The 10499-nt window shown below is 42.4% G+C and overlaps 1 protein-coding gene across 1 annotated transcript in view; it reads right to left on the minus strand.

Moving 5' to 3' along the window:
* POMT2 (protein-O-mannosyltransferase 2) overlaps positions 1 to 9910 on the minus strand; it is a 27185-nt gene extending 17275 nt beyond the window's left edge. Inside the window, exons 1-7 of the mRNA XM_010583759.1 lie at positions 9829 to 9910; positions 8908 to 9012; positions 7631 to 7739; positions 6661 to 6769; positions 4774 to 4933; positions 2102 to 2208; positions 1051 to 1133 (exon numbers count right to left, since the gene is read on the minus strand). Coding sequence (XP_010582061.1) covers positions 1051 to 1133; positions 2102 to 2208; positions 4774 to 4933; positions 6661 to 6769; positions 7631 to 7739; positions 8908 to 9012; positions 9829 to 9888 — 733 coding nt within the window. The 5' untranslated portion in view covers positions 9889 to 9910. The remainder of the gene's footprint in view (positions 1 to 1050; positions 1134 to 2101; positions 2209 to 4773; positions 4934 to 6660; positions 6770 to 7630; positions 7740 to 8907; positions 9013 to 9828) is intronic.
* Between the last annotated feature and the right edge of the window lie 589 nt (positions 9911 to 10499).

A 10499-nucleotide genomic window follows, 5' to 3' on the forward strand; every position in this document is an offset into this window, starting at 1 on the left:
AGGCATGCATTCTTCTGCTTTGTTTTGATGAAAGCTCATTTCCCATTTGACACATTACTCCACACAGCTCTTTGCAGGCTTATCTTCCATCCCCAACCATGATTCAGTAAAACCGTTACATAACATTTGGCTGAAACACTTAAAATTCTCCCACCTAGTTTTAACATAAACAGAAGTGCTAGTTCTTTTGTATGTGATTTCAATAATGAGAGGTTTGAGATAGCTTTCCATAAGAGTATATGGTCACATTAAAATATGATCTAGTTTGAAAACATGTGATGACTATGAAGCGAAGCACTCCAGTGCCCCATCCCTACAGCAATACAAGAGGGAAGGGAGGCAAGCTCAGCTATCAGATAGCGGAGCTGACAACCTGGCTTAAGACACCTCCCTTCATAGCCTCCCAACACAAGTGAGAGAACAGTCTTGGAGAACGGACTTTATGCTCTCCCTGTAGCAGCTCTGCAGCAGGGAACAGCCAGAGAAAAGCTGAAGTAATCGGAAAGCTAAACCATATTAAAGGCTTAGTAGCCCCCAGCCAACCCGAGGATTAGGGAACAACCACAGAGCCATCTTTCCCCTAAATTTGTACACATGCTGAGCACAACACAGCTGAACCACAGCCACACTGTGTCACAAAGGAGTTGATAGTTTTCATTTACACGTATTTTGGAAACAAATCCCACATGTGAACACCTACAAACCTAAGGTGAACAGGACAAATCTCTTTTTGTTGTCTCAAGCAACATAAAGGCCAAAAAATAACAAGATGCATGCACACAAAACTGTCAAATTCCTCAAAATGGCATCTTTCCCTCTAGAAGGAATATGAGGAATGGCTAGTGACCACGCACTAAACACAGTGTTATTTTCAGCCTTTTTCTTTTCTGTCAATACATACAACTGCACAGAGGAACAGCATGGATCTGACTATGACCATGAAGGCATAACGTGCACTGTCCTGCACTAAGTCACAGGAGACACTGTTTTTATTTAAAACCCCACGTACATTGATAACACTCAAAGTGGTTTATTCCTTTGGACACTCACGCTCTGGAACGGAGACATTATGAAGATTGTTCCCGATCAGCTGGGACTGAAATGCTGAACTGAAGAAACCATCCCCCGGACCGCTACAAAAGAGAATAAAGAATTTAACAATTCAAAGTCTGGCAAAACAGGCATACAAAGCTCTGTCACACATTACCAAATTGTTTTTACAGAAGGAAAACAATAAACCCAGACATGGCATCAGGACAGGAATGACTGCAGTTCCCCTAGATGCACACAACTCTAATGTTGTGAATCATAGCAGATACAGCCTTGCAGAAAATTGTCCAGAGCTGCAAGGACTTGAGGTCACAAAAATGTACATGCTGGCACTGCACAAAGCACCATCAACTATCTTTGGAGATGTTCTTATGACAAAAAAACTGACCCACTACCAGATTAGATACAAGAAAGCCTCTCTGTGGTTCCTTAAGTCTCATTTCTGCTAAGAGGTTAGTGGTAAGACCAGTTGACAAACTGAAAAATAACAGATTTAATTATTTTTTTTTTAATAGTGAAATGCTTATTCACCTCATCTCTTAATGCTGGCATACAGAAAAACATTACTTGGCCATTTTACTAGCTGTTGTGCTCTTTCCACATAAAAAGCATCCCTTGGTTGCAGGCATTCAGAGAAGAGTCCTCCCTTTGGGAACACTCAGACTTATGTTTTTAATCACAGCCAAAGCATTTTTCAGGAATGGAATGCCTTTTTTTTTTTTTTTTTTTTTTAAACAAAAACAAAAAGAAAAAGAACTGAGTTGAGACATTTCCAGGTCCAGGAAAGAGAGGAGGAAAAAAAGGAGACAGAGAGTTTGGTTAGGATACTTGCTTGGCATTTCAGAAAGTCTCAAGCTCAAATTCAGTTTCACTGCCAGCTTGGCCAGAGCCTTTCTGTAAGAACAATGCAGGAGTCTGGGAAAGGAATTAAACAAAGACACAGCTTGTGGCTGTGTTTCTGACACTGAAAGTGGAGAAATCCATAATCAATAACCTTTAATTCAAAGCAAAGACAAGCAATTCTTCTTCTGGAGAAAACATTGTGAAATACCTTTTATTTAATACTGTAAAATGAACAGCAAACATAGCCGTGTAGAGGGCAAGCGGGAGCAGGATGAGGCAGAGTACACGAGCCAGTAAATGCTTCCCAAACATCACCTGTAACAAACACAACCTGGATCAAACAGTGCAGCTGCAGGAGCAACTCTAGTCCTTACTTAACAGGACTCTGAGCAGTAGTCCTATAGCTGGAGCTTGCCATGCAAGCAAGCTCAGCAGGCTGCAGAATTACCTCAAAAGGGCCTAGAGAGAGGTAAAAAGCTTAGGCAGACCATGCTGTACATCTCCAAAAGCTGGAGCTGTGGTACCTTGAAAATTTGGGGTCCTGGGAGGAAGACAAAACCAGGCAATAGGACAGTTTAACTTTCCAAAGTGCTGAGCATCCCTAATTTTGGCAAAGGAGGTTGGGCAGCTCCCATTGACAATACTTTGAAAACAAGGACCTTAACTTGTGTGTCAGTGGTACACATCTTGACACAAAATCACAACAAGGAGATAGCTTCCAGAATAGTAACTGTCAAAGCTAAGCAAAAGGGAAAATGAAAACTTGTTCTCCCAACAAGTCACCCTATGCAAATGTGAATGTAACCAGGACTGCTTGGGGACCTAGATATGCTTCATTCACAGAAACCAGCTCACTTTAGCGAGGATGCTCTCCCACTGCAACTTCTGTTGCTCAGTCAGAAGTTACAGAAAAGTCAGCAGCAAAACCTATGAGTGTTTCAGCTGAAAGCAGAGTATTTCATTTAAACCACTTGGAAAGGCAGTTTGTACACAGATGCACAAGAAGCAATTACATATTCACATCCTACTGACACTGCTGGTGGTAATGTAAAATACAGGGTGGGCAATAAATAGCTGTGGGAGAAGAAAACACTTAAATAGGAAAAATGGTTTGCTAAATGTCCCCATCTAACTTCAAAGCAGATAAAGGTAGATGTGCTTGCTATCCTCCATATTTTTTTTACATGGTACCTATCACACAATAATTAAGCTAATCATTCTCCATCCGTGAATACCAGATCCAAAGATTTCAGAAGCAATGGAAAAAAAGCTGAACACATTACAAAACTAAGAACTTACTGAAGTCAACAAAGGAAACAGTTGCTCAGCTCAAGTACTTCAGCAGAACACTTAACCACTGGGCACTTGTAAAAATGCTGATTGATGGTACATAACCAAATTTATGCAGTGGAGAGGCACATGAACTAATCTCCAGTTCCCTGCTGAAAATGACCACAATACGCTTCAATTGTGAAAAGGTTCAGACTTCAATGCAAAGTCAAAGACGACAATGCACATGAAGGACAGCACTGAGCAAACCAGAACAGTGGACCAAGACAAGCTGAGAATTCTAGAAATCAAATTAGTCCCAAAAACATTGCATGTAAATAATCATGAGTAGTTTCCTAACAAATGCAGAGATAAGTTATTCAGCCTTTCAGGGGTTTAATCCTCACTTCTTTTTCTGCCCCGCCACCCTCAAGCACCAAGGTTGCCAAATAGTTACTCAGAAAGCATCTACCTTCTGCAGTAAATTTCTTTACATATTCTAACACTCAGGGGCTTGCTGCCTTTGCTGCCAGCAGCACAAATGAAATCACTGTGCAGCCGTCTGCTGGCAGAAAGCTTAGACATGATGGATTTGTTCCATTTCAAATGCAATTAACTGACTTTGCTCAAGAAGTGCTTCTCTGGAGCTGGAACATTGCATCTTTGCAGCCTGTATTGATTCACATTAATCAGAGAAAACAAATCACACAGCAGGAATAGAAAAAGTCCCCCAAACCCCCCACTGTTTATGAGACAAACAGGACAAAAACAGTAAGTGAAAGAAATAGAATTTTCAAGCTTCAGAAGAGGCCAAGACAAGAGGAGAACTGAACAACTTTTATAAGATGTGCTTGAAGATTTTGTCTTCCTGCTGGTTGCAAGACAGCAAACGGTACATCAAGGTATTTCTCCAAATAGCAGATTTCACAGCCCCCAAATACAAAATGCAATATATTAGAACAGGGCACTCAAACACACTAGCAATTTTCTTAAAGCTCATAAGAACTAAATACATGTGAAATCAAGCAGGCTATGGCTGCTTTCATCCTCAGGACTGGTTATGGAGACTGCAAGTTGCAGAGCACTCCTATGACTCATGATGGACTATCACATGCTACTGCTATGCGGCCTATATCCCCCGTACTCTCATGAAGCAGAGCCTGAGCTCACGCTGCTTATGCAAACTAGGTGCTGCAAGACATGCCTGTCTGCCAGGTAGCACGTACTCCTAAGAAGGTCAGGTAACAGTGTTGGACATCATCTTGCTTGGGGCCATTGTACAGTCATTCCCAATGAGCATTTTTAGCCTAGACTGAAATAAAATTCATTCAACTGGAAAGGTAATAGTTCCTCTCAGGAAAAAGCAACAACCTTTTTGCTGTGCTCTTATGACATTACATCCCACTAATGTGTGTGTTTGTTTTTTTTCAAACATATGGCAATAGTTTTTCCATTATAACCTTCATCTTTAATTATCATCATCCACCTCAGATGCCTGTTTGCTGCAGACAGATATCACTGTTTGGCTAGTTACATGGTTGTCAAAGACTAAGAGAATTACAAAGCAAACAAAACAAACCCTTAACATAAAGAAAAGTTTCTGACACTCACCAGTGACAGGCTGAGGTTCCCCAGCAAGTCCCATAGGTCATAGATCGTGTTCAGGCCAACCAAGAGGACTACAAAAAGGCCAACAAATTTTACCCCTGTTGCTCCAGCAAGGTTCACACCAGTCAGACTCAGCCAGAACCACCAGGAGGCAGAAAATGGCCTGCAGGACAGATAGAGCAGGTCAGTAAATAAATGATGGCTACATGAATGGGCACCTGCAATCAGGAAAATAAACAGCAAATCGGTTACCCTGCAAAATTACATTCCATCTTCTCAGGAGCCCATGAGGAACAGAAAGACAAGGTTTATATTAATTTTAGAATGTTGCAAGCATACTGGCTTCAGATACAGTCTTGTGAAGCCTTGATACAGGCTTCAGAAGGGCCCAACACTTAAGCCTGGACAGCCCTAGATCTCCCCTTTGAGGGAGAGAACATAAACACCAGGTATAAGCTAAAATACTATTGTGAAGAAAGTCTGACATGTGGAAGGTCTGAAAATAGAAACAGGACTTTTGCTCCATGAAATGCAAACTTACTTCTCTCAGAAAGCTAAGGACATAGGGGAGAACAGGAGAAAAAGTATAGCCACTTTTCCTAAAGCAGAAAGGCCATAGCAGAAAACATCTACCCAAAGCACAAACAAAAGCTGCAGCAAAAAGCAAACAAACTACAAACTAAACTAAAATTGAACCACAGAGAAAAGATGAGAAAAGATGACAGCAGAATTTAAAATCCTTTTCTGACTGACTCCTGATGCCTTGACTGTTGTATTTTGACTAGACAAAATCCCCAGGACCTGCTAAGCAACACAATAGCTAGAGCTGGCTTTTAATTTGCATAAAATCCACTAGTTTGAAAACAGGATTAGCTCTAAGACATGAGAAATAAGTTCAGGTCAAGGCATACAGAGCTGATCAGACACTGTCCTGTAACTTAGTACTTGCACTCCCTGGAGTATGTGTTGTAGATGAGGATGGCCTTGGATGGCCCTACATGACGCTGCAGGCTACATTTTAGCCATGTGTGCTGCAGTCACATTAAGATTCAGTGTGACTGATATGATATGATCAGTTCTTGAACGTTTCATGAAAAAAAAAATTGCTCACATATAACACAGTATTCTAAGCTTTTATGTGTTTGAATTCTGGATGCATTGTGGGGAAACTACTCTCTACAGCTCAGCCACAAAGAAGCCTTCTGACATATCCAAATACCTATAAATCACCCCACCCCCCCGTGGACTGGTCTATAGAACTTATCATCAGCAACTTGACTACTTCATTCGGAAACATCCTGGCTGTATTTCCTTCAAAATTTTGGTACCAATTTCTCTAAACTGAACAAATTACACTATTCACCTCAGTTACCAGGATTTTGTAAGTGCTTATAGGATTACAGTCACAGATAAGCTGTGTTTTTCCAGCCTGGAGACAAAGTGACTGGTTCAAAATAACAAATTAATATCTCTGCCATTAAGGAGCAAAGCCTTGAACAGGTTACAACCATCCTTCATTCCTCCTTTTCTGACCTACAACACTCTATACTAGCTTTCTTTCCTGCCAAGTTTTAAAAAGCTTTAACCTTCATTTTCAAGATTTTCAGTTCCATAAACACTATTTCTGCTGATATTTCCTTTCATGCTGAAATTATCTATTTAAGTCTCCCTCCTGGTTTACCCCAGCCACAATACTTTCTCCCCAGTTTCACAAACCCTCATACTAAAAATTTCTTTCCCCTACCATGAGCCATTTTCACCTCCAAATTTCCTGAAACAATCTCATCTCAGCCATCCACCCAGACTACCAAGTGGCAGATATGTTTTAGTACTTCATCTGTGTGAACACTGAGTACCTATATTTCAGCAAAATTATCATCTTTATCTTACCTATCCGCACAGCTGTTAGATTTCACCATACTCAGAACAGCTCCCATGAGGAAGAACATCAGAATGGGATCCAGCAGAATATACTGTGACAAAGTAATACAGCCCGTATCTGCAAAAAGACACACAACAACGTCAAAAAGGCTTGTGGTTCTAAAGTGAATGTAAGATTGCAGGAAGTCAGTTTCCTCAGTGTAGTCAAGACAAGGGAAACAAGGGAAATTTTAGAAACAGAAGCAGATCAGAACATTTCAACTTCTACTTGGGTAACAAATGGAAAAAAAAAAAACTCAAAAAAACCAGGCAATACAATGCTATCTGTGAAACACCATTTGGGAGGTGCTGCTAACATATTCAGATGGAGAGCGTTACAGACAGCAATGATCTACCTACTACGGCACCAGCATGGTGCCAGAGGATGCTACAGGAGAAGTCATCTTTCAGATGTTACCTAGAAAAACTGAATATGACTTGGTATTTTAAGTCTCTGTGCCTCAATATCTGTGCATCCTCACAATACCCCAATCTGGGTAACTCCATTTGCAATGTTGAATTGAGCCAAGTGGAGAAATTAACAAGGAACTTTATTTATTTCTTACTGCGAACTCTTCCACAGTAATGCAGTAAGCTATTAAGTACCTCTATAATTCATATGGGAGACATCAATACTTCACTAGTGGGCAAAATCATTCCTGACCATCCATCTTATAAAAATTCTTAAAATTGAGGTAAAATGTAGTCCAATGCTGTGGTTATGCAGATAACAGAAGTACCTATGAACTAAACAAGACTGTAAAATTCTCAAGGGGACCACCAATTAAAAAGCTTCATATATAAAATACAGAATTACTTTGCTTTTGGGAATCTCTGCTACTAACCCAAATAGCCCCTGGCTAGGTAACACATGATAATCCAGAAATTAAATTCTCTAAACAATTAACCTGCTCAATTTTGCTGTAGCAGGAACACCTACCAAAAATAAGGACACAAGCTGTGAGTAAGGCTGCTGGCAGTGACTTTGACAGTTCCAACACTGTGAGGTAGGCAAAGGGAACCAGGCAGGAGCCAAGGAATGCACAGAACTGCAGGAAAAGAAGATCACGGGAGAAGTTATAACCCTCCCCAAGGTGAACATGCACCCATACCTTTTCCCTTCATCTTCCACACCTACCAACAACAGGAAGCGTTGCAGTAGCTGAAGTGACTGACTAAGAACATCAGGCAAAAGCCAAATGAACAAAGATACTGTTCAGAGAAGGACAGCTGCTTACTCCGTTTTGCGGAGGTGTCAGTAACAAGTCAGTCATTCTCTTGCTAGACTACATCAGATATTCATAAAAAGGTACGTCAAGTAGGTGCACTACACATCCACCATACTCAACTTATTTTAAGAAGACATCAGAATACAAAATCTAAGAATAAAATACACCTGTACCTTACATCTTTAGTAGGCCAGTATCACCTCCCCCTACGCAACTGACACTGAGGATATTTGAAGGAGGAAAAAGAGAAATCAAAACAAAAGAAAGCAGTATCACAGTAAAATTTGTTCTTTTCAATGTCTGGTTCTAGCACTTCTCCCACCTTTGGCACAGGGCAACCTAGAACCATGAATTGCTGGAGACCCAGAAACTAAACCAAGAAAATATGCCTTCCCACTTTTTATTCTTCTTTCTAGACACTAGCAATTGGCCACTGTTTCTTCTTTTGGCTCATGTTATCTGCTGTCAGTTTTATGGCTCTTGGCCTTCCTAGAGAGCAGTACAGCCAGGGTTTCAGACAGAATACCACTCTGAAGAGTAATTTCGCCCCCCACTCCACCAGCTTACTCAGCTCAGTGTCACTGGTGGTGGCAAATGCAGGTGGCAGTGGATGATCCTGGCTTTTTGACATCCTTGGCTCCCCAGAAGAGCAGCCAGGCACAACGGAGTGAGCAGGAGCCCAAGCTAAGCAATGTCCCCTTTGCAGAAAAGGCAAGATATCTGTCCCACTCAGGAGCATGGTCCCACTAATCAGCAGCAAGAGTTGGACTCAAAAATCACCTTACTGTCTTACCTGGCTGCTCACAGTCAGACATTAAGACTTCATCACAAATACAACCAATAACACTTTTCTAAGGAGGTTAAAGACAAGGCACAAAGCTAAACAGACCTCTGATCTGATCCAGGAGAGCTGTTCTTATGACATTACACTCTGTACTGAAAAGCACAGGAGAGATAACCAGTTTGATACTAGCCTGTAGAGCCTTACCCCTCTCATTCCCATGTAGTTGTGCTGCTCATATCTGTCCCCTGGCTTTTGGAAAGGAAAGGTACCATCATATCCACTAAGGTAGCCAGCAAGTCCAATCAGCATCTGAAGAGGAAAGGTGAAAAAACTGGTCAGGGAAATTACATTGGAGGAAGGAATATCCAAGCCAGCAGCAAGTAAGATTTTTATAGAAGCCAAGTCTAACCCAGGGGATAACTACTTAATTTAGAGACACCATCCAAACAAGAGTTTATGTACAGAATTCACATGCATAGACATTGCCCTTTGTCTAAAGGCAAAATCAGAAGGGATCAAAAGGACTTTGGCTGCTGACTACAAGGATTACTGCAAGCTCAAGAGAAATACCAGGTGTGGGATTTAGCAGAGAGAATTTTGTCTCTGTAGATTCTCCCATAGCTCCCTATTCCTATAGTTTAGGAAGACTCAGCCTGAAAGGAAGATAACCTTTCCGAGGCAGGAGGAGTGCACCTTCATCAACACTGCACACTGTTGCTAGAACAAGTTCTTCAATTACAGAACAGCAAGTCAAGGCTTTCAGGGTCCTTTGTGGTTGGCATCTCATTTGCACACAAGCTACCGGGAGCCACCTGGTTCCTTTGAACTGTAGGCTTCTATTACATCTCTCCTCCAAACCACTTAAGTGCCACGTTCATTTTGTAATTTCAAGCCTTTCAAATACCCAACATGCAATACTGTTTTGTTTTCCCATATTCAAAGTATTTTCCTAAAGAAGAAAAGATGCAAGTTGAGGCTCTGGGTACAGAATGTAAATCACCACGATGCCAACAACAGTTAGGAAAGGTATTGGTGCTCATCATATCCTTCAGCCAGAAGGAAGGGGAAGACTTTTGTTGGCCCACTCCTGTGGCTTCTAAAACATGTAACAGAAGAGCAGTTTACCTTCCCCAAAGGGGGGTGGACATCAAAGAAGAAGGTCCGATTAATGTAGTAGCTTCCCATCTTCCCAAAATGGGTTTCATCCCAACTGGGAAAAACAAACAAACACACAACCTGCTATAACGAAGGCTGTAAAAAAATCCAGGAAGGTCTTTTTACTCACGCTTTTCATCATGTAGAGGGTTAGTGCCACACATTCGATATGAGACAATGTGTTAAATTCACCGGTAAATCATGGAGAGTACTGCAGCCGTTCTAGGCAGGGTCCATTTTAAAGCGTTTGACATTAGCACTCCAAAACCCCTCACCCACCCTCCCGATTCCAGACTGAGCTAAGAGATGTTAAAAGTCAGCCTGCAACCCACAGATCCCCGAAACTGCCTCCCCGAGGCCGGGTCCCCGCCCTGCAGCGCGTCCCCAGAGCAGCGGGGAGAGCGGCTCGGGGGCCGGGGCCGGGTCCGGGCTGGCCAGAGAACACAGCGCTTCCCCGTGGCCCTCCCTGCCAGGACCCCCCCATCCCACCGCCTGCCTGCAATAAGCACCGAGCCCTTCCCAGCCGGGCAAGGCGGGGGCGGGCGGGTGCGGGGGAACGGGGCGAGGCTGGGGGCCGGGCGCGGCCACGAAAGCCGGCTGCTTCCGGGGGGCGCCTGCCGGGAGGAGGCGGACACCCACCC

This window comes from Haliaeetus leucocephalus, unplaced genomic scaffold (genome assembly GCF_000737465.1).
Source record: "Haliaeetus leucocephalus isolate CR32 unplaced genomic scaffold, Haliaeetus_leucocephalus-4.0 Scaffold932, whole genome shotgun sequence".
NCBI classification, from domain to species: Eukaryota; Metazoa; Chordata; class Aves; order Accipitriformes; family Accipitridae; genus Haliaeetus; species Haliaeetus leucocephalus.